Source organism: Pseudorca crassidens, chromosome 13 (assembly GCF_039906515.1).
Source record: "Pseudorca crassidens isolate mPseCra1 chromosome 13, mPseCra1.hap1, whole genome shotgun sequence".
NCBI classification, from domain to species: Eukaryota; Metazoa; Chordata; class Mammalia; order Artiodactyla; family Delphinidae; genus Pseudorca; species Pseudorca crassidens.
In genome coordinates, this window is record NC_090308.1 from 26,577,908 (window position 1) to 26,602,504 (window position 24,597).

Sequence of the window (24,597 nt, forward strand, 5' to 3'; positions counted from 1 at the left end):
TCCTGGGGTTTAGAAATGAGATTTATTTCAGAATCAAGAGCCACTGGTTAAATGTTTACATACTTGTTCTACAGAAGTTTATGAGACACCAGCTCTTGCAAATTTCAAACCAAATTAGTTGTGTTTACTACTGTGTGCCCCATATAAACAGAAATGAGAAAAATCAGATTTCTGTGTGCCAGTTATGCAATACTCTGTTGCTTTTGGCATAATAGTAATTGGTTTTGTTGGAGCATATGAACTGGCAGAGTCGTCTGGGTCACTGATAATTGGAGTTTGCCTGGTAAAAACGCCTGTTACCTCATGAATGATGTGAACAGAAACAGGCCAGACTGACTCAATATATATCTTTCCAATCCATGCCTTCTCAAATAAAGCATTACTCTCTTAATATTTAATTTTTAAGACCAGTCATTAGCAAGACACTCATTACTTACTGCTGCCTTTTTAAGCCATCCATCTAGGAAAGTATGGTAAACATAAATTTCACTTTATCAGCATGGAATGATTATATGCAGCTACTGTTGGTTTATATGTTGAGAAACTTGAGTTCCATCGTGTGACTTCAAAGAGAGCTAACTTTTCTTGACTTCCTCCTCTATAAATAGAAGACAAACTATAGAAGAAAATCCAGCTGTCAGCAGTTTGTCTTGCATCAGCTTAGGACTTGTTCAGCTCGGCCAATGGGCATTTATTGAGCAGCAGCTATCTGTCAAATGTTGAGTCCTGTTCTGCTAAGGATACACAAAGGACTAAGACATGAACTCTGCTCTTGAAGCACTCACAGCCCAGCAGAGCAGCACACATTTAACAACTAATGATAGTACAGTGTGAGATTAACAGATGTATGTTCAAAGACCAGAGGGACAAGAGGAAGTCTTTCTGTTTCAGGTAGAAGTAGTGAAGGGAGAGAGGGTAAGCTCTAAGGTGGGCCTTAAATGGTAAATAGAATTTCTTTAAAAAGTCAAAAATGATGTGCATTCCAAATGGAAGGAACAGCAGATGCAGAGGCATAAAATAGGGATTGGAGAACTATAGCCCACAGGCCAAATATGGCCCGCTGCCTGTTTTTGTAAATGAAGTTTTATTGGAACTCAGCCATGTTCATTCATTTATGTATTGCCTAAGGCTGCTCCAACAGCAAAACTGAGTAGTGTGGCCTACAAAGCTTGATATATTTACTCTGTGACCTGTTACAGAAAATAGTTGCCAACCCTTGGCATAAAAGAGCATGGCCTGGGGACTTCCCTGGTGGCGCAGTTGTTGAGAGTCCGCCTGCCGATGCAGGGGACATGGGTTCGTGCCCCGGTCCGGGAAGATCCCACATGCTGCGGAGCGGCTGGGCCTGTGAGCCATGGCCGCTGAGCCTGCGCGTCCGGAGCCTCTGCTCCACAACGGGAGAGGCCACAACAGTGAGAGGCCCGCGTACCACAAAAAAAAAAAAAAAAAAAAAAGAGCGTGGCCTGACTGGTAAACTCAAAATTGTTTCAATTTCTGTAAAGTAAAGGACTTGCTGAGTCCAAACCAACTGCTGTTTCATATTTCTTCACTCCTTTATAATCTCTACAATAATGAGGTGCTTTACCTGCCTCCACACATTGCCTTCCTACTTCGGAAGCATTTTATTGTTCGACACATCTTACGGAACCAGAATCACCAAGGTCAGTAAGCCAGTTGATATTTACGCTTTTCTCTCAAGCACACAGTTTAGTGCTACAGCAGGCAAGACCCCTTCCCCATGCTAAGTTGTAGGACACATGGCTTGTGTGCCTACAACACCCCAGAGCAACATTATCTGCCGATACAAGCAGGAGGATAATGCTCAGAATATTAAATAATTTTAGTGTTGTGGTACAGGGAATGTCACTTTTTAAAGTGCTATTTATAACACTTTGGTATAAACCACACTGATATCATAATTGGGACTGAATATAAAAAGTATTTGTTTTTCATTACAGTACATGGAAGTATTGAGATTACTGTGAATAATTCTTTGTTTGTTTCAGTGTTTCTAAATTTGAAGAACGATGCTGTTTTCTTTATGTGCTTCACAATTCTGATGATTTCCAAATCTATTTCTGTACAGAACTTCATTGTAAAAAGTACGTATTAGTCACTGTTTATGTGTGAAAAAGACTGTTCTTACCTGATCATTATTTTTAATTAATGAATGAACATGTAGCTCCTGTAAAGAATTCATGGCCATGTGCTTATATAAATATTTCATTTGCACTGATATCTTATAATCATGTGGCATGTTTAACTGAGAATTTGGGGAACTTTCTTTAATAAATGAACCTTTTTCTTAGTCGTAATTTATTTTTCCTTAGACAAAACATTAACCAAATTTACCAGTTAGTTGCCAAGTATTATGACTCATTTTTAAAGTGGTCATGTATTATGTGATTACCAAAATTTTCATTCTTGAATTCTTTCGAATAATCTCACCATCGTCTGCAACAGTGGCTCCTAACTCTGGTTCATATTAGAATCAACTGGTGGGCTCTAGAAAGTGCCTGAGCCCGACCCTCGACGAATTATATTGGATTTTTAGGTGGAGGAACAACTTGAGCTAAGAGCCAGTGATGTAATCTACACCCATAAAAGATAATCCAAAAATACATGGACTGCATTGTATATTTGGGTTAACCTCCCTGGGTATATTTGTCTTGGGCTAATGACTAAGTACTTCCTGGTCCCTTAGAACACAGTGACTAATTGTGGGGACCTATAGAAGTGCGTGACAATTTAGACACCAACGTGCAGGAAAAAGCCAGCTTGGACTTAAGATTTTGCTGGGGTGGTTCTTTCAAATAATCACTGTTTGACCCCATTATAAATGATTGATATGCTAGCTCCAATATACAGTCAATCATTTTAATCTTGGTACTAAAAATATGTATGTTTAATTTAAGATTCTTAGCTAAAGTTTTATCTTTATTATTGTAAAATGTGTAGTAAAATGACTTGGAAATAAGAAAGAATTCCTAGCACGTGTATGGTCGACTTTTCTACTTACACTTGAATTCTCAAGGCTCTTCATTTGTTTCAGTGATAATTATAGCTAAGATTTACGGAGTAATGACCTCAGACCTCATATCTATTTTAATCTTCAAATAAAATTTATTAGGTAGGTAATATTAATATTTTTGTTGAAAAGAGTAAAAAAAAAAAAAAAGTAGAGTCTTGGAGAGTTTAACTACCTATAATCGTATATAGCCAAAAAGCATAAAACCCGGGATTTGAACCGGGCACGTTACTCCAGAATCCAAGCATCTAAAAATTACACTGTACTCCCGCCCCACTAGAAGTGTTATGTTCTATTTAGAAAAGTTGGTGTTGAAAATCTTTGTGCGAGTAGCTGATGGAAATCCTTACCTCACATCTTAAAGTCTATCTTTAAACCTAGAATTTGTTTAGGTCTTTCATGTTCTTCCTTTTGGTTGAACTTGCTTTTGTCTGTAACTCATCAGGATATGTAATCTTCATCGGAGCATACCATCATTCTGATCAGGTTTGGGATTTTCTTGTCTTGTCTTTAACCTCCAAAGAATGTATATATAGAGAAAGGAAGAGTGAGGAACTAGGCATCACACGCAGACTCCATAGAGAGGCTTCCAACTCCATAATGGACTTTGTCTATTTTGTTCATTGTCATATTCCCAAAGGCCAGAACAGTTTTTTATCCTAGTGGAAACTTGATGAGTATTTGTTGGATGGATGGATGGATGATAAGAGGTACTGTATAAGAAAAGGTTTTTTCCTTCCTGTGTAGGAAAAAAACCCAGTTCTTCCCTACTGTGTTTCTTTCCTTCGTGTCTCCTTTATTCCTCACACAAAACACTTTATTTCTGACATTTCTGGTCCCCAGATGTGTGGAGGTTTTACCCCACAACAAGCAATTCTCTGTGACACCTACAATTGAACTCAGTCTACCTGGAGATAGAGTGAGATCCCACAGGTTAAAGGCTCAGTCCCATAGACCGTCTCTTCCCCTGACTTCAGATACCAGTCACAAGCCCAGATTATCACCTGTGCTTTAGATATACCAGCTATAGATCAGAGGTTCCAGCGACCCCCTTCTTGGGTTCGATTAATTTGCTAGAGAGGCTCACAGAACTCAGGGAAACACTTACTTACATTTACCAGTTTATTAAAGGACATGAGACAGATGAACAGCCAGATGAAGCGATGTCTAAGGTGAGGTCTGGGAGGGTCCCCAGTGCAGGAGCTTCTGTCCCTGTGGAGTTGGGGTGCATCACCCTCCCTGTATGGGTATGTCCACCAACCCAGAAGCTCTCTGAACCCGCTACTATTGGGATTTTATGGAGGCTTCCTCATGTAAGCATGAACAATTATTAACTCTATTTCCAGCCCCTCTCCCCTCTCTGGAGGAAGGTGGGGGAGTGAAGCTGAAAAGTCCAAGCTTCTGATCGTGGCTTGGTCTTGACCAGCCCCATCCAGGAGTCCACCCAGAGTCGCTTCGTTAGAACAAAAGATGCTCCTGGTTCTGTATCACTTAGGAATTTACGAAGGTTTTAGGAGCCCTATGTTAGAGATGGGGTCTTAGACAAATATTAGAACACAGGAGATGCTCGTAGTGTTCTTATCACTTACAAGGGTTTTAGGAGTTCTGGGCCAGAACCTGGGGGGCAGAGACCAATATTTATTTTCTATTATCTCATAGGTACAGAGATAGCATAAACGTTCTGAGTTGTGTTAGGGAGACTTTTCTTGTCACACAGTAACCTGCTCTTCCCTTGGGCTGGCAGTGCACAGCATCACCTGCCTGTGAGATCATCAGTTCTGTTCACAGTGCCTCCCTTACTCCACCTCTGGGCTAGAAACCATTAGCATCCCTTCTGAATGGATAGACACAGCTAGCGTTGCAGAGGGAAATCTGTTTCTTACCATAATTTTGGGGGGGAGCTCTGAAATGACCTCTAGGAAGAAAAAAAAAAAAGGAACTTTACAAGAATAGTTCCTGAAGAAAATGTTTGTCACCAACAGAAAAGTGGCTTCTGTCACAAACATACAAGCTAGCCGTTCCTGATTCCATCAGTATTTTGCAGACTGTATATATGGGACCCCACATGTATGACACTGAGGTGCTCAGGCAGAAGATTCAGTAACTGAGATCAAATGTAGTGGCCAACACTGTGTCGCAGAGTCAGCTCAGAATTTAGAGACACTATTCCAGAATCTGAGTATTTTTGTTATGTCCCGTTAAAAATAGTAATATTAACAGCAGCAAAACAATAATAGCTAATATTTAATGAGTGCCCTGTGCTGAGCACTTTACAAGTATTACCTCAAGTCATCTTCACAACAACCTGTAAGATAGGTACTCATATTCCCCATTTATAATTAAAGAACGAGGCTCAGAGAGGTGGAGAAACTTGCCCCAAATCACACAAATACTAGCAACCTTGGTATGATATTCAAGTCCACATTCTTAACATTTCTGTGACCTTGTCTAGCCTTACTGTTCTAATTCTGTAACATATCATGTTACTATTACTTGAGGCATTAGGTCAGAAATTTCCGGCAAATCCTACCAAAAATATGAAAAATCATATTTTTTGCACTGATGCAGATATTTTGTTTATTGCCTGACTCTTCTAGGTCCCATTTGTTTTGCTCTGAAGTCACTTTGAAACGTGCTTGCTTATATGTAATATCTTATGTATTACGAGTGACCACATACCAATTTTCACTGCAGGTTTTTTGAAATGGTGAACACCATTACTGAAGAGAAGGGGAGAAATACAGAGGAAGGAGATTGTGAAGGTGACTCCCTGGAGGTAATGACTTTGGTTTCTGAGTTCATTTTACTAAATTTCTCTGTGGCTAATTTTTTAGAATGAACTATTTAAAGCTTTACTGAGGGAAAGGGGTGTGCGTGCGTGTGTGTGTGTGTGTGTGTGCGCGCGCGCGCACGCGCGTGCTTCGTGAGTAGTGACAAAGGGTAGAGAGCTCAGCCAGAGTCTGTAAACTTTCCCTTAATGTTTAAAAGCAGCTTCTAGAATTCCTTTGGTTAAAAAGGGCTAAAAAGCAAACATTGGAGAACTCTTAGTCAGGAATACTGAGTTTTTTGTGTCTTACTCTGATGTGAGTAACTATGCTTTACCTTTGAGGGTGCTGATAGCCCTCAATGCAAGAGTCACAGTGCCCTTACACATTTTTTTTTCTTCTCTGAGTTATGTTGCAATTCAGACAAGCAAAATTCAGTGAAAATTCTGAATGTTAGAAGCATTCGTGGTCCTCATTTGTATGCTTAAGCAGAGAACCTGAAACAATGGAAGATTAACAGAATAAAGAGAGGAGATGAGGGCTTCCCTGGTGGCGCAGTGGTTGAGAGTCCGCCTGCCGATGCAGGGGACGCGGGTTCGTGCCCCAGTCCAGGAAGATCCCACATGCCGCGGAGCGGCTGGGCCCGTGAGCCATGGCCGCTGAGCCTGTGCGTCCGGAGGCTGTGCTCCGCGGTGGGAGAGGCCACAGCGGTGAGAGGCCCACGTACCCTCCCCCCAAAAAAAGAGAGAGGAGGTGATAACAATCACCCCAGTGCTGTTGCTCTGACCGCAGTGCTTTTCCTTGTGCCTCCTAGATACAGTACACTGCAGACACCTATTTTTCGACTGTGTCCATTTTCTCCATCATGTCTTTCTGCTGTGTATAGCACAGGCTGCCACCACAGTGAGGACAGTGCTGGGGACTTTCAAGAGAGCTGACTCTCGCACTAGAGCATCTTCAGTGTCTGAAGGTTGACGCTTCTCCAGGCGTGTTAGTGGGCCTCTGTTTCCTCCAAGCCTTTCCCAGTGTATGACTTGGGACCGAATTCTGAATCCAAGCAATATGAAAATTACATTTCTAATGTCAAACTGAAATTGAAGAAACTAGAACACCAACCTGACTGGTATACCTAGTGTATTAGATCACTTGGATAATGTCATCTCGTAGGCTAGAAGTTTTAGGTAAGCGTTGAAGTAGTAGGGTAACAGTCGAGGGAAATTTAAATATAATAACCAATTGTTAATTCTGCCTGTAGTTAAGTTCTATACTTCTCTAGCAGTTGTGTAGCTTTTGATATTCCTGGCTAAGCCTAAGCCTCTTTCCTTTAAGTTATAAAAAGATGATAGGCCTAATTAGGAAAAAAGAAATCTTTCCCACGCACTAGCTTGCTGTCTGCAGAAGTACTATAGACAATACTTCTTATTTGTTATGCTTTATATTTTGCACTGTTATATTTTCTTATTTAAGTGATTGTGGGTAGGAACTAGATCTCTTGGTTTCTACATCAGTGCTCTTTTGACTGCACCTCATTATCTCTGTTTTTATTTGGGTTAAATTTAGAATCACTTGATACATAGCAACGGCCAGGGTAAAAGTTAACAAAGAAAATGAAAATGAAACAGTTCCATTAGTAATAAATTAGCAAGTGGATAGATTTGAAAATCCATAAAGTTACTTTACAGTATCATAAATTGCTGGGTTTACAAAAGCAGTAACAGTGATAGCTATCCTTTATTTCATACCCTTCTTTGAAAAACTAAATCCATCTTACCCAAAATACACATAGCACAGACAGGCTATGGTATCCATGTTAGACAAGCTTGGTCTTCATAATTGATTGAATCAACAGTTGAGAGACTCTGCTTTAGAAACTCATTTAACCCTATGCATTGCAGAACATGGCTTTAATTGCCTTAGAATTTGTGGTGAATCTGGCCAGCTGATTTTCCTGACTCAGTCTCCTATAATGTAAAAGGGGTAGGTAGATCACTGTTCAGAGAGCTGTCAAGAAGATCCAGGGTCAAGGTCTCCTGATCTGTGTGCAGTGGTACTAAATGGGGTGGATTTTGTAAGACACCCTTCTTGATCAGACAGTTCTCCTGCAAACGCTGAGAACACTCACCAGCCAAAGATGGAGGAAAGTGCTCAGATTTCTTCCTAGGAATATCCAGAGAGTTTTAGTAGGTCTACTGACCTTACAAAAACCATCTCATACCAGTGCTCTCCGATTCATCAAAGTGCTCCTAACTCATACTTCTCAAGAAAGCACAGGTATACTATTCCTTAAAAAAAAAAAAAAAAAAAAAAATTATTTATTTATTTTTATTTGGTTGTGTCAGGTCTTAGTTGAGGCTTGCGGGCTCCTTAGTTGTGGCATATGAACTGTCAGTTACGGCATGCATGTGGGATCTAGTTCCCTGACCAGGGATCGAACCCGGGCCCCCTGCACTGGGAGCACAGAGACTTAACCACTGCGCCACCAGGGAAGTCCCATTATCCTTTTAATGTTAGAAAAACACTCGTGTACTTCTGTCCTTTGCATTCTGTCAGAATAATTTAAAGTCTATGACATAGAATGACTTCTGCAGTATTCCCAGTGGACTGTATAGTCTATACAGTGAATTCAAGAGTACCTGTTTTAAGTATTGAAGTAATATTTTGGCTTAGTTTGCCATTTTGCCACTAGTGACATTGCTGATGTTGTAGTCTTGGGTGTTCTGTTAGCATAACATTAATGAATGGATACGGTGATGTGCTGGGCTGTGAAGATGATGAAATCCATCTTGGCTCTCCCTCTCACGGAATGTCCCTTTGTAGCCAGAACACCTATACAATATGAGTTATTAAATAACCTTAACTTATATTTTTACATAACTTATGATAACTCCATTATACCCTTGATCACATTTCTTAGCTATTTTCAACATTCTCGACTAACATTATTTTTTCAGTATTCTAAATATTTGATTAAAATGAATTCCTTAATTTCATTACCACAAACTGAACTCAAACTTCAGCCCATCAGTGACGTAGCAAAAACAATTCCTCCTCTTCCCATTCTTCATAGTATAAACAAGAAGGATTCCTTTGGAGATTTATATGCAGAATAATTATTTTCTGGTCTTTACCTTCATTTGAGATAGAATTAAAATTGTTTCAATACATGTGCCAATTATTCCTGAAGCCTTTGGGTACCTTGGCCCAAAACAAAATTAAAATGTTGGAAAGATCAGATGCTTTTAAAAAGTTTTTAACTTCACTTGGGGTGGCATCAGCATTTGGCAAACATTAACTATTAATGTGGTTCCATAAACCACAAATTTGAAGCTAATCCTTAGACTTCCTGGTGTTTGAAAAACTTCTTATTCTAAGCCCAAGTTAAGATTTACTTTTCTTTTTGATTTAAAAAACCAAGGTTTCTTTGAAGCATTATAGTTGTGGGAGGGATTCAGCCTCCTTCGGGTCATGGTCAGACCCCTCCTCCAACTGATCATATTAGACTCTGCTCTGGTAAGATCCTTGTGCTGGGGTCAGTGGTCTTGGGTTCTGGCTCTAACTTTGCCAGTAGCCAGTTTTATAACTTTGGACAAAATCCTCACTCCTGCTGGGTTAAGATGATATCATTCCTTACATGAGAGTTGAACAAGAAGATCTTAAATGTCCTTTCCTAGCTCACATTTTTTATAATTTTCAAGGTTAGTATAAACTGTACCAGGTCTTTTAAATATAGCTCAATACCACTTTCAGTGGACTTTTCTGTTTTTAAACAGAAAGAGAAACAACTTCTTTTGATTCAAGGCCATGTTTTTTGATTCAAGGCTGTCTTTTGAAATGGAAGGGTTATGAACCCATATCTTAAATAGTTTAATGTATTAATAAATTTATATTGAAATCACTGAACAATGAATTACAGTTAACTGTAAGAGTTCTAACACTTATCAGCTGTGGTCCCTGTTTTTGTTCTCCCAGCCTTTCATAGCTTCACTAAGAACAAGGGCATCTACACTGTCACCCAAGCCAGACACCTCAGAGCAACTTCTGCTCCAGCCTCACCCCCAGCATTTTCTCTAGTCCCTCACCCCATTCCATCAGTCCCCCATCTCAGGTCCTCAGAATCTCTCATGTGGCCTGATATCTCTCCTGCCATCAATACACTGTCCCTGCCATCACTGGAGAGATCTCTCAGGCAGATTTAATCCAGTGACTCCCCTAATTAAAAAGTTTTGTTTTGTTTTTTTCTTAATTTTTTAAATTGGAGTACAGTTAATTTACAATGTTGTATTAGTTTCTGCTGTACAGTAAAGTGAGTCAGTTATACATACACATATAGCCACTCTTTTTTAGATTCTATTCCCATATGGATCATTACAGAGTACTGAATAGAGTTCCCCATGCTATTCAATAGACCCTTATTAGTTATCTATTCTATATATACTAGTGTGTATATGTCAATCCCAATCTCCCAATTTATCCCTCCTCCCCCCACCGCCCCGTTCCCCCCTGGTAACCATACGTTTGTTTTCTACATCTGTGACTCTATTTCTGTTTTGTAAATAAGTTCATTTGTACCATTTTTTTAGATTCCACATATAAGCGATATTATATGATATTTGTCTTTCTCTCTGTGACTTACTTGACTCAGTGTGATGATCTCTAGGTCCATCCATGTCGCTGCAAATGGTATTGAAAAAATTTAAAACTTAAAATGAAAAAGCTTTGATGCTACTCTTTGTAGAAGATTTCCACACCATAGAACATTCTTACCTCCCTGGCTGTAACTTAGCTTTCCTTTGCACTCTGCGGTCCAGCAATGCCGAACTCCCTTCCATTATTCAGACAGCCAGGCTGTTCCTGCCTCTGGGCTTGACGTGCAGGTGCCCAACTCCACATGCTTTTTCTGCTTTGTCCTACTTGGTGACTGCTTCCTAATTTTTTAAGATCCAGCTCAAGGGTCATTTTGACTTTTGAATCATTTTACTTTTGAATCATTTTCAACACCCCTTCTCACTTTTCTCTGCTCTTACAGCATTTTTGCCCACTCCTCTGCCCTAGCTCTTCTCACTGCCTTGTAATTCAGTAGCCTGCACCAGACTGTTTACATCCCAAGGCTGGACTGTGGCTCTCTTTCCCTTTTCACCACAGTCTTGCATGGTGTCAGGCATCCAAGCAGAAGTTCATTCAGAAGGCTTAGAAGGGTTTGAAGCTGGGGAGTGACAAAACCAGAGCTGTTTAAACCATATCTCAAACTGGGGGGAGGGGGATGTGGATTGCAGGGGGGCAGAGTAAATGCTGGGAAATGAGCTTGAAGATTGTTTAATCAATGTTAAGTCCATAATCAAGCTGAATACCATAATCAAGCCACTCAACCCATTCTCTTCATCTCTCTCTGTCTCTCTCTCTCTCTCTCTCTGTCACTCTCTCTCTTTTAGTTCCTTGAAAAAGCCATAAATTACTGAGGTACTTTGGTGTTCAATACAGAATATGTTGTCTTCCTCCTCATGCCTCTCCCAAACATACATATATTCTCCCTCTCTTTTCCCCTCCTCGTCCTTTTTCTTTAATGCATTTGTAATATTTACCTCACTGTTTTATCAAAATGGGCATATGATTGACACAAGCCTCAGGTAATCATAGCAGCTGGCCCTGTGAACCTGTTTATATGTAGTTTCCAGGGTGCATAGAGAGGAAGTTGCCCCCTTGTGGGATGGGTTAGGGACAAGCAAGATAAAAGGAATGTTTTCCTTTCACTCAGACATCTGCCGGATGATGAAATACCTTACCGTTTTTTTTTCTGTTGATTTTTCTCACAGACAGACATTAACAGTGAATGATGGTTTAGAATTCATTTAAATCAATTCAGAGTCATCCAGTAGCACACTGGTTTGTTTTTCTTTGGCATCCTGTTTCTGTTTTTGTACAGATCTCAAGTTGAACATCCACAATTACTGCACTGCCTGAGAAAAGCTATCACTTCTGGTGTTGTATGATAAGAATATCAGTTTGTTACTCATTCATTTATTCTGTTGTGAGAAAAAAACCTTTTTCCTCTACCACCTCAGGTTCAGTAATTGGGAGCCTGCAAATTAACTGACGAAAGACAGATTACAGAAGAAAAGACAAAGTTTATTTCTGTACGAGGGAACACGCAAAGAAGTGATTCCTGAACAACTAGAGTTAAGAGTTTATTTATCTTAATAAGGAAAGTTCTTAATAGGACTTCACGGGAAAGCAACATGGTGGGAAACTAATGAGAAACAAGTGGAAGGTACTGAAAGTTTTGACAAGGTTTGGTTTAGTCATTTCTTATCCAGGTATAAGTGGTCCTAAACCTCCTGGAGAGGGGATCATGGCAGCTGTATTTTCGAGAGACTTTGCTTAAGTCAGCAAAAAAAGTTTAGATGAGGCTTTTTCTGCAGCTGCAATTTATTCAGATGTTTTCAGCTTAAAATAATCTTGGTACCACATTAGTGGGTCCAAGTGGATTCTATCAGTTCACTCAACAAATGTTTATTCGACACCTGTGGAAGGCACTCTCTAGGCGCTGGGGATCCAGCAGAGAACAAAATACAGAAAATCCCTGTCTTCACTGAGCTTGCAGTATAGTGGGAGACTGATAGTAAATAAGTGAAATACATGCTATATTTGATAATGATCAGTATAGAGGAGAAAAATTAGGCAGGGAAGGATTTAGGAAGTTACAGTGAAACAGGTGTATAATTTTAGACAAGGAAGCCAGGGAAGGCTCCTTGAGAAGGGAAGGTCTGAGTAAAGATCTGAGGGAGGAGAGAGCTATGAGATTAGATATCTGTACCTGCAGCGTTTTTCCTATTCTATTAATGCTATTAGTAGCATTAATGTTTTCATGAATTATGAAATGAATTAATGTAGTTATTAATGTTTTCAGCATTTACATATTACTAAGGCGATATAGACTGAAAATTAGCAAAGCTATCGTTTGGCTTTTTGAGGTGACTACTCAGCTAAGGTGATTAAGTGCCGGGGGAAGTACATGGCTTTTTAGAAGGTGGCTGTTTTACTGTGGATCCCTGGACGGTGCAAGGACTAAGTGAGTCATCACTTCGTTGTTTGGCCTTGTCAGGACTGTCTTCCTACGCTCATTCTCCTCCCAGTGCCAGTTTAGGCAGTTGTGGGCAGGCAACAAGAGAGGGCTGATTCTAGAAGCGTCCTCATCACTGCCTCAGAATGCAGTGGTCTCCCTCAGCAACAGCCTGAGTTGCTAGCCCTTTGTCGTAGAAATAGAATGCGAGCTATATAAGCAGTGTAATTTTATTTTTATTTTTTTAAATACTGAATTCGCCTTGTCCCCACCTTCCTTTTTCTACCTACTTGTCATTTGACAGATCCTGCCTTCCCTTGGCTTCTGGCCAATGCTCTGGTCTACTTTTTCTGGCCATCACATAGATAATTCTCTCTTCTTGTAGATCAGGGCAGTTTTCTCAAGCCTGCTTTTTCAATTCATATCTCTGTATTGTAAGAATAGGAAAAAGGGGTTAAAAAAGATGGAGAAACCAAGCGGCAGCTACCCATTGGAACGGTTTTCAGTTTTATTGAAAGCCCTTTTGATTTTTCCCATGACCACGTCATTTAACAGGAGTCAACTTCTATACTTAATTTTGTTTTTTTAAAAAGGAATAGTCTGTTGATGCTTTACATTCCTTAGGGAAACTAAAACTTGAGCAGTTTCATCAAGGCTTATATATTCTTCTCTATGTTAAGTAAGTATCCCTGTGGCAAAGCTCCTTTCAATCAAAAATAAATGGATAGCAACATTAAATGTTTTGTTTTGGCACCTGGTTTTTAAAAAGGGTCTCATCAATTTTTTTATAGCCTGATTGATTAATTAAGCCAGTAATCACTGAGCCTCTACTACAAGCCAGATATGGCTAAGACTAGGGACAGAGAAATTAAAGTCCTGTTCTCAAAGAGCTCAGAGTACAGACTGGAATGCAGATTTGGGTAAGAGAAGAGTGAAAAAGGTGTGAGCGAGTGAGGGCAGAAGGCCTTGGAAGCATATCAGACCAGAATCTAACCCAGCTTTTGAGGGTCAGGTGGACAGTTCAAGAAAGCTTCCTTGTTTTGAAGGCAGAATTACCTAGGTAGAAAACGCATATGTGTAAAGGCACAAAGATCTGTGGAACCTCCCTGGGAATTCTGGGGGGACACTGATGAGATAGAAGGTTAGACACAGAGGCAGAAATAAGGTCCTGAAGGGCATTGATGCCAGGCTAAGGAGTTTGGATTTGATCCAGAAAGTCATGAGGAACGGATAAAGCAGAGGCAGTGGTATGAACATGGAAAGCTCACTTTGGAACTTTGAACTTTGGAAAGTTCACTGTCCACTTAATGGAGAATGAATTAGGGAACAGGGCAACAAGAGAGGAAAAGACAGGGAGGCCAATTAAGAGTCTGTAGAATTAGTACAGAAGCAAGGAAGGCCTGAAATGAGGCAAGAGCAGTGAGGATTAACCTGGTGGCATTTGGCAATCAGTTTGATGTGGGGAGGAAGGGAAAGGGAAGAATGGAGTCTAAGATGGCCAAGAGATGTCTACTGTATGCTTGAATAAGTGAATGGGTATTCATTGGATATTGACAATGTGCTGGAACATCTTTACAGTACTGGTGTTTGGAACCAGAACTAAGAACTAAGATGCAGCTCTCATGCTGTAAAAGGATTTTCCTTCACCATTGGCAGTAGAAGGAACAGAAAACCTGGAACCTGATGAGCTGGTTTAAACCACTGCTCTGACATACTTTCAGTGGAAGATACTTTTGATCATTTGTAAATTGGAGCTAATCATAGACCTTCCCTACTATGACAAAGGCTTATTATGACCATCAAATGAGGTAGGTTATTGAAAGCTGTTTTTTTTTCTTTTAATTATAGTGCATTATAATAATGTAAGGTGGTGGTAGTACTAGGTTCAGTGTACAGGTTTCCGTCCCTTTGATAGACACACTGGCGAAGATGAGCTACTTTGGTGATGGTCCCTGTCCTGCCTCCTGCCAGCCTGGGTCCTGGCTGGTAGAGTTCCAGCATGCATGGTACAGCATGGCAGAAGTCCGGGCCACAGGAGTTGGGTGTAGAGACTTGGACTCCTTCAAGTGGAATTTTTGGACTATGTTTACTGCCTCTTTGCTGGAGTTTTATCTTAGTGTGGGGAAATTGCTAAATGATCCCTGTTTCCTATTCTCTCATCCTGTAAACATATCTAGTTTTCTCCTCTGGTCTAAGACAGCCTTCAACCATATATTAGGTAGCAAGGAGTATTCTCTATTGTACATTGGGTACAGTGTTGCCACCGGGCAAGTAGACACCTGTCTTCCAAAGCTTGGCCTCTTTCCTCTGCCAAAGAAGGGTCTACAACAGGGAGACCAGTGCTCACCCGGTCCTAGCATGTGGGCATAGCTTTCCCCAAAAGCATACAGCCTGATTGCCGTCTGTCAAGGCCTGGAAACCTATTGGAAACAAATAAACAAGCTGGTAACAGTATGCCCCCATATTCCTCATCCTCTGTGACGGTGGTCTCTCAAGTTGAGAGTGTATACCCCAGAGAGTTCACCGAGTAATCTGATTACCTACTTTGTAGGTAATTTGTCCTTGTTATCTCTGCTTTCTTTTATGATCTTCTCTTTGCCTTTCATATTTTGTAGTTTCCCTATATCATATCTGAGTGTGAATTTATTTTTATTTCTCCTACTTAGGGCTCAACTTCTGGAGGTTAAGTTTGAGTCTGTCTCAAATCTGTCTGGCCTTTTTTAGAGTGTCTTATCCTTTTCTCATGTTGTGGATTTCTTATTTTATATCTTTATGTTAAATGTACTTATTTTAGAGTTTCAATTTCTTTTATTTTGTGAAATTTTAGGGATTGATATTTGTCAAATCAGCCAACACTCACTGATGGTGAATTGTTTCATTATATATTTTAAAATTTTGGATTGTGAGCTCAATTTCAGTGGTGCATATTCAGTGAGAATCCTGCATAGCCTGTATTAAGGGAGTCTTCCTTTTAAATGTTTTGCTGTGTTTCTGTTGTCACTCCAGGGATTTCCCAGGCTCAAGACCAATTACGGGTATTAATTATAAGTGTAAATGTGAACTTCAGACAGCATGAGGATCGGCCAATGGTTGGAAGTATTCAGAGGAGACTTGTTTTTGTCAACTCAGAGCTTAGTCTAAGACAGATAAGCTTTCTTTTTGTTTCTCAGTGCAGTGGGCTGACTTCTTTCTAATCTACCATCTCACCATGTTATAGTCCTCAAGGACCCTGGTTTTATGTGTTCCAGCTCTTCACCTTGCATAGGCACAAGGCTTCATTTCCTGTCCCCAGTGACCATTAAGACCAAAGTCTCAGATAAGGAATTGGTGAATTGGAGCCCAAAGACCAAATCCAGCCCACCACTTCCCTTGGTAAATAAAGTCTTATTGGAACAAAACCATGCCCATTTGAATGGGCTATTTACAGTGGCAGAGTTGAGTCAATGCCACAGAGATCGTTTGGCTCACAAATCTGAAAATTTTCAATATCTGGCCATTTACAGAAAGTATTTGCCAACCTCTGCCCTAGATTAATAAGTCTGAAAGCCCTGCCCTCATCCCCACCGCTTAGGCTGCAGGGACATCATTTCTTGTGATTATCCCTTTAGTGTTCCTTTTCCTCTTAATCTCTAGCTGCTTGAAGTCTTCTTTATGTTTTTATAAGCCTGGCTAGGCAATAAAAGTATTTTATTTTATCTAGGTATTTTGGACAGGAACATTTTCTTTTTTTTTTTTTTAAGTGATAATGTTTTTTTTAATTTTATTTATTTATTTATTTATTGGCTGCATTGGGTCTTCATTGCTGCGCACAGGCTTTCTCTAGTTGCGGCGAGTGGGGGCTACTCTTCGTTATGGTGTGGAGCACAGGCTCTAGGTGCACGGGCTTCAGTAGTTGTGGCATATGGGCTCTGTAGTTGTGGCTCGTGGGCTCTAGAGCACAGGCTCAGTAGTTGTGGCACACAGACTTAGTTGCTCCACAGCATGTGGGATCTTCCCGGACCAGGGATCGAACCCGTGTCCCCTGCATTGGCAGGTGGATTCTTAACCACTGCGCCACCAGGGAAGCCCAACATTTTCACATACCTAGCCTACTGTATTGCCAAAACCAGAAACTTATTCTACTGCCTTTGGATAGTAATATATTCTTCTTTTTTGTATTTTCTTGACTGACCACTTAACTTGATCATTTAAAATTTTTCTTTCTTTTCTAATGCAATTCTTTTTTTTTTAACATCTTTATTGGAGTATAATTGCTTTACAATGAATGGTGTGTTAGTTTCTGCTTTACAACAAAGTGAATCAGCTATACGTATACATATATCCCCATATCTCCTCCCTCTTGCGTCTCCCTCCCACCCTCCCTATCCCACCCCTCTACGTGGACACAAAGCACCAAGCTGATCTCCCTGTGCTATGCAGCTGCTTCCCACTAGCTGTCTATTTTAGATTTGGTAGTGTATATATGTCCATGCCACTCTCTCACTTCGTCCCAGCTTACCCTTCCCCCTCCCCATGTCCTCAAGTGCATTCCCTATGTCTACGTCTTTATTCCTGTCCTGCCCCTAGGTTCTTCATTACCATTTTTTTTTTAGATTCCATATATATGTGTTAGCATACGGTATTTGTTTTTCTCTTTCTGACTTACTTCACTCTGTTTGACAGTTTCTAGGTCCATCCACCTCACTACAAATAACTCAATTTTGTTTCTTTTTATGGCTGGGTAATATTCCATTGTATATATGTGCCACATCTTCTTTATCCATTCATCTGTCGATGGACACTTAGGTTGCTTCCATGTCCTGGCTATTGTAAATAGGGCTGCAATGAACATTGTGGTACATGACTCTTTTTGAATTATGGTTTTCTCAGCATATATGCCCAGTAGTGGGATTGCTGGGTTGTATGGTAGTTCTATTTTTAGGTTTTTATGGAAGCTCCGTACTGTTCTCCATAGTGTCTATATCAAATGCAATTCTTTAAAGCCATGAAATTTTTCATCTCCCTGTCATTCTTTTCAACTATTTTGTAATTCCCATGATCATTTACTTTTTAATCCCTTGATAATTTTAAACTGTAATAGTCAGTTTTCAAACATAGTTTTTGGCTATCTTATTTTTAATATCTTATAGTCAAAGATCATGGTTTTTATGATAGCTATTCTTTGAAATTTGTCTAAATTTTCTTTGTGGCTTAATATGTGACTAATTATTTTATGTCTTTCATATATGCACAAAAGGAATTTATATCTGGATACAGGGTTCTCTCTGTATTTGTTATACCAAACTTGTTATTTGTGCCATTAGGGGGTCTATTTTGAATTTGTCTGCTAGATATATTGGTTTCTAAAAGAGTTCTATTAAAACCTATTGTGATTTATATTTGTCTATTTTTCTCTGTAATTTTGTCAGCTCTGTATATTTTAAGGCTATGTTGTTAGTGACTGTCAGATCATTATCCTCTTTTGGATTATTTTTTTGTTTTAAAGTTAACTTTGCAGGTTTATGAATGTTAGAAATCAGGTTTTTTTTAATGGCTAACTCAAACCCTTTGGTGAGTTGAACCTAGCTATATGCTGACAGTTTTATACTCTAGCAAAATGTAGACAAAAGAAGGAGCTTGTGCTTATGGTCTCCCCTGCTGGTTTGTAGTTTTACATTGGGTTTCTACAGACACTTGGCTTGATCATTTGATGACCCTGAATCCTGTAGTTTAAGTTCACAACAAAAGATGTGCCTTTCTGGGTGACACCTCCAGGTCTGAGAAGGTCCCTCCCTACCAAATGTCACTATAGCCCTTTCATTTGATCCATTTTCCATATTCAGCTGACACGCTTGACGCTTTGGGATTTAGGGCTGTAAATATTTCCTTTTTACATCAAAAATGAAATTTTTCCTTCATTTTTATTTTTAAAATGTCTTTTAATCTTGGGGAATTGGGAATCGGGGCTGAAGTACAAATAATCCTTACTTTATTATTGTCAACCAGTAGGACCTCAAAATTTTCCTCTTAAGCAAAGCCTTTCAGTGGTTTTATTCCCCTGGCAGAGCGTGAAATACTTTCATAGTACCAAAAGCTGAAAAACAAAAGAAAGGTTAATGAGATGTGATAGCTATTGATAGACATTGATGCTAATCATACTCATCTCCAGAATCAGTGAAAACCAGGATTCAGTGGGTAGAAAACTCCAAGTGGGCTTTTGGAGAAGCACCTTTCCAGATTTAAATACAGTCCCCCCTCTATTCATAACAGTTGTGAAAATATGAACACACTACGCTCTATGTTGAGTCTGTATTTTGGTTCTTGAAGCTGCTGCTTTGAACTTCGTCTTATTCTTTCCCTTGTTAAAGCCATTTGCTAAAATAAGAAAAAATGCTCTTGGAAAAAGTTGATGTTTAAAATGTGGACTGCAACTAATTTTCAATCTTCTCTCCCCCTTTTTCCTTTTGTAGTATGACTATGAATATGACGAAAATGGTGACAGAGTCGTTTTAGGAAAAGGCACTTATGGGATAGTTTATGCAGGTCGAGATATGAGCAACCAAGTCAGAATTGCCATTAAGGAAATCCCAGAGAGAGATAGCAGGTACAGTAATTGTGACTAATGAAAGCTGTTTTCTAAGGTATTTTGGTTGTTAATAGCATTTTAAAAAATATTTTGGTAATATTCTAATTAATGAAACTCTGTCTGAAAACTCCATGGCTTTAGTTAGCTCCCTCTGAGGCTTAGCTGCTGCATCATTCAGTGATTCAAGCACAACACTTTAGTGGGGAAGGATGGCATCTCCGAGGTAACAAGGACAGGACTTTCAAAGAGAAGAAAAGAGAATAGTCCTGCGTGTGTTGGGCTCAGGTTATGTTGGATCATGGTTGGTTTATTATCTAGATAGATGGGGAATAAGCACCAGCAGAAATGGTTTGAACCAGGGGTTCCAATTTCTGGTCAGACGTGTAATGACGTTGGAAGTCAGCACTCCGTCCTAAACAGCAAGTGGAGAGCTGAACAAACTGAGAAATCAACAACCCTTACTTTTTCCGAGCCGTTGGAAAAGCGACGTCACAGGACAAACCACCACCCCCCACATTGGAGACACAGTTGTAGGGCAGAAGCCCTATCAGATCCTCACAAAGAATGTCAGAGAAAGTCCCCTTCCCCAGGCTTCCTGCAGAGGTAGAGGGGAAATAACCATTTGGAAATACACCTGTTCTTAACAAGGCCTGCCCTCAAGAGAAACTATTCTACCAGAGCCTAAACTCTGTGTCATCAGAGCCTAACTAACCTAGGGGAAGAGACATGCCCAACCCCAGGCCCCTCTAGCCGTCCTATTCCACCGAAGCGGGGACTGAGAAACATTTGTGAAGTTCACAGCTCAGCAGTGCAGGCTCTCTAAAAGACAAGAGACTAATTCACAAAACCACAGAACAATGCCTCCCCTCACCCCACACCTCAACACCATACCACTAAAGGTCTATTTAGCAGAGTTCTTTTTACCTAATACATCGTGTCCAGATTTCCACAGCTTTTTTTGTTTGTTTGTTTTGGGTTTTCTTACAAAGCATACTGAAAGGCAGCAAATACAGTTTGAAGACACAGAGCAAGCATTAGAACCAGACTCAGATATGACAGGGATGTTGGAATTATCAGACTGGCAAATTTAAAACAACTGTGATTAATACGCTAAGGGCTCTACTGGAAAAAGTAGAAAACATTCAAGAACAGATGTCAGTGTAAATGGAGAGATGGAAATGCTAAGAAAGAATGGAAAAGAAATGCTAGAGGTGAAAAACACTGTAACAGAAATGAGTTTGAGGATATGTCGATAGAAACATTCGAAACTGATAAGCAAAGAGAAAAAAAGACTGAAAAAATTGAACAGAACATCCAAAAACTGTGAGTTGACTATAAAAGGTGTGACATACCTAAAGGGAATACCAGAAAGAAAAGAGAAGGAGAAGAAATATTTGAGGAAATGGTTTGAACCACACATAATGGGGCCTTGAGGAAGATGGAATGGTTTTTAGGAACAAGAAAGTTGTGCGGGGAGCAGGACAGCTGTGGTGGCAGGGTTATCTGCTGCTCCGTGCTCCAGTGCCCTGTCCTACCATTTGTTTCTCCAAACAACAATTCTCTCTTCTCTCAATCTCATGATTTCTGCTGCCTCATAGCTTTTCTTACGGCTTCTCTTTGTAAGGTAGCTGCTCCTACAATCAATTATTTACATTTTCTACATGTTGTGGATTCAGACTCTGAAAGGGAGAGAATTGGATTGAGTCTCTTGTTGCAACATTTCTTATTCGGCCAAACTTCAATGCTGGGCTACATCATGGATTTATTTTGGCTGCCCCTCAAGTTCACGGTATTTGGCCACCGTGGTACAGTCACATGATCGGCTTTCTTCAGAAAGGCCACTCCTATGTTTACCCAACCTCTCCACTTGTAAATCTAAAAGGCACCTCAAGGTTAACATGGCCCAAGCTGAACCATGGAGTTTTTACCCTCAAATGTGCTTGACCTGCAGGATTCCCTATCTCAGTTAATCTCACCCCACCCATCCAGGTGTTGAGGCTACTAGAATTCATTTGGATTCCTCTCTGTATCAGTTTATGTTACTCCATCATAAGTTCTACTGCTGTCTCAACCTCTAATGCTTTCTGAATTTGATGGGTGATGGGAAGTGGAAGGAATTTGATGGGTGATGGGAAGTGGAAGGAAACCACTTCCCATCACCAGTCTAAGCCTTCGGGTTTCCCACGCAGACTCCTTACTGCAGCTGATTCATAACTAGTCTCTGCATTTGAGGTAGGAGATAGATGGGCCCCTGGGCTGGACAGCTGGTGTTTGTCAAGTGGAGTAAAATTGAAGCCTTGTTTTCCCTAGACACTCGAAGGACAAAATTAGTGGCCGGAGCTGAACTCTGCTGAGGTAAAGAGATAAGATGACCACTCCTAAGTTCAGGGAAAACTTCCCAGTCTGCACATGCACAGGAAGGAAGCCTCCTTGGGGGTCAAAAAGGGAGGGGGCACCACCCCATAATAAGTGTGGACATGCACCCACAGGCCTCTGCAGTGGAATCCATCTTAGCAAAAAATTGTGCACGCATGTTGGGGAACAGGTCAGGTGTGAAAAAAGAAACAAGGTAATTGGCCAAAGGTAAACAAAGACCCGGAAGGACTGTCCTATATGAGTGATTTAAATCACCTCTTTACTGCACTCCTCCTCTTTAGAGAGGACGCCTGTACCCTTTCTCTCTGGGTGTGTATTTCTGCCTTGCTTCTGTCTTAAATAAACAAATGGTTCTTAGTGTGCTCTCCCACTTGTTGTGCTGTGTCTCTAATAATAAACTTTGTGCCTGTTTTACAGTTTTTGCCTCCTTGAAACATTCTTGCTTTCAAACGGGGACAAGAACCAGGGGAACTTTGCTTCTAGCCTCTAGCCCCTGGTGGACTAGCAGCTAGGATTCCTGGTTTTCATCCAGGCTACCCAGGTTCGACTTCTGTGTAGAGAACTAAGATCTCTTCAAGCCCGCTCACTGCTGGCTCTCCAAGATCACTTCACTCTTTCCTCCACTCCTACTCCACCCTTCCAGAACCCTTAGCATAGACATCTGCCTCCCTCTGGGGCCTCACCTTCTCTATTGCAGCCACGCTGTGCTCTCTCTGTCCATCAGGCCCACCAAGGCTCAGTCCCCAGATTTTGGCAGGATTGCCTCATTTTCCTCAGTTAGGTCCCAGTTCAATTCTCAGGCCCTCAGAGACGCCTTCTCTGATTACCCCAAGCTGAAAAAAAACACCTTTCTTTCCCATGCATCCAGTGTCCCAGGCCTCAGCTCTCTTTCTGCTTCTCCATCCTTAGTCTCCATCCTTGGTGCATGACTGTGACAAGGGGCCACTGTGCCTTCAGCCTCCATATCTGCATTCCAGGCAGGAAGAGGAAAAAGGAAAACAAAGTTTCTCAGAAATGTCCAGCATACTTTCGCTTCTGTTTCATTGGCCAAAAGTGGACACCCATAACTACAAAGGAGGCTAGAAACTCCATAGCTTTTAAGTTGGCCAGTTGTTTCTCCAAACAAAATCATAAAAAGAGGGAAGAACAGATATTAGATAGGCAGACAGTAAATTCAATTTTATGTTTTCTGTGGTATTTTTGCAGTTTCCCCTTGGTTAGTTCATGAGACATATATATGAGTTCTTACGGGATGGTGATAGAAACTATTCATTAAATACCTAAGGGAATATACATAAATTTGTCATATTAAAATTTTTGTTAAATATTCCTATAGGTTCTTAAGTATTATATACATAGAGTGGATTTTTAAGCAATACAAGATTTTAAAGAGTTGTCACTATCAAATTGCTGCAGCAAACTCACTAATCTGCAGCAACATCACCTCCTTTCCCACCACCAGATAAATTTAAATAGGTACTTGGAAGGAAACCACTTTTAAAACTATCTTTGTAGCTTAAGTTTATTCAGCTGCCACTGTGCACACACAGAGTACACCAACACCAATAAAGATCCGTTTGGTATAATATGGGTTGTTTGAAAATACTTGTGTGACAAGCCCTTCTCTTGAACAACTAGTGTGGGACATCTTTTTGTTACCTCTAAAAGAAGATTGCAGTGAAGTCTATCATGTTATTGTGAGATACAGCACACAAAGGTATTTCCACCTTTGTGACCTGGAGAGGTTTTTTCAGGTTGCTTTTGGTAGCAGTTACAAAGGATAATTGCTAAGATGGTAGAATGGGTATGAATAATGCGTAATCCTGCATATAGTAACCACTGCCATCTGGGGTGAAGGATCATAGCAACAAAAACAGCTTCTTCTGTGTTTCCCTCACATTCTAAAAACGCTTCGTTAGAGCATCACAGTCGTCGTAAGAGCGAGCTGGCGCATTTTACGGACACTCTCATAGTCTGTCTCAGCTAGCTGTTCATCTCAGGTTGGCTTCCGCTAACATTCTACACACCCCTCAACTATTAACTTAGATCAGGTATTTCCACCCAGCTGTATACTAGAGCCATTTGGGGAACTTTACTGATACTCAGGCCCTACCCCTCAGAATTCTGGGGTGGGTCGTGGGCATTGGTATTTTTAAAAATCCTTCCGGGAGATACAGATGTCCAGCCGAGGTTGGGAACCACTGCTTTGGATGGTTGTAGTGGGAATTTGACTCAGCAGAGGTGCTCTGGAGACATGTATGACTTAATAATTTTTCAAAACTAAATGCGTGTATCTCTATCTGTACCATTTCTTCTTTCCATTGTCACAGCTAATTGAGAAGAAACGGGATTTTTTTTGTAATTCCTGTAGACGAACATTGCTTATTGACCTGAGCAAATTATAATTTCATGCTAATTCAGTGCTTGATACTTAAACTTTCACTTACATTTAGTGAGGATTGCTAGGTGTTACTAATCATTTCCATATTGGAGAAAAGTTCTTTTTCTTAGCCAGGATGAATCCTGACTATTATTGTAACTTTGAGCTATCCTTTGGTTACGTAAGGAGGAGTGTGTGTAGTACATTTGTTTCTCCAGGATCTTATATTTAAACATTTATGATTGATATTTAATAGAGTGTCAGGGGTGGGAGCCCTTTAATTGTCATAAACTGAGTTAGCCTCTTGCTTCAGATAATTTAGGCATCTTGATCTACCAAATCTATAGAATTGGCCCAATATTGCCACTATTTTATTTCATGCATATCAAGAGCAATCTTAGTAATTAGTGTTAATAAATTGTTTTA

General features: G+C 40.3%; 1 protein-coding gene across 3 annotated transcripts in view; it reads left to right on the forward strand.

Annotated features, from left to right (window-relative positions):
• The window catches only part of MAP3K5 (mitogen-activated protein kinase kinase kinase 5), a 215,933-nt gene that overhangs the window by 146,910 nt on the left and 44,426 nt on the right, over positions 1-24,597 (forward strand). For all 3 annotated transcript variants that reach the window (XM_067701965.1, XM_067701964.1, XM_067701966.1), the window contains exons 13-15: positions 2,007-2,102; positions 5,723-5,804; positions 19,300-19,433. In XM_067701965.1, the coding sequence (XP_067558066.1) occupies positions 2,007-2,102; positions 5,723-5,804; positions 19,300-19,433 (312 nt within the window). The remainder of the gene's footprint in view (positions 1-2,006; positions 2,103-5,722; positions 5,805-19,299; positions 19,434-24,597) is intronic.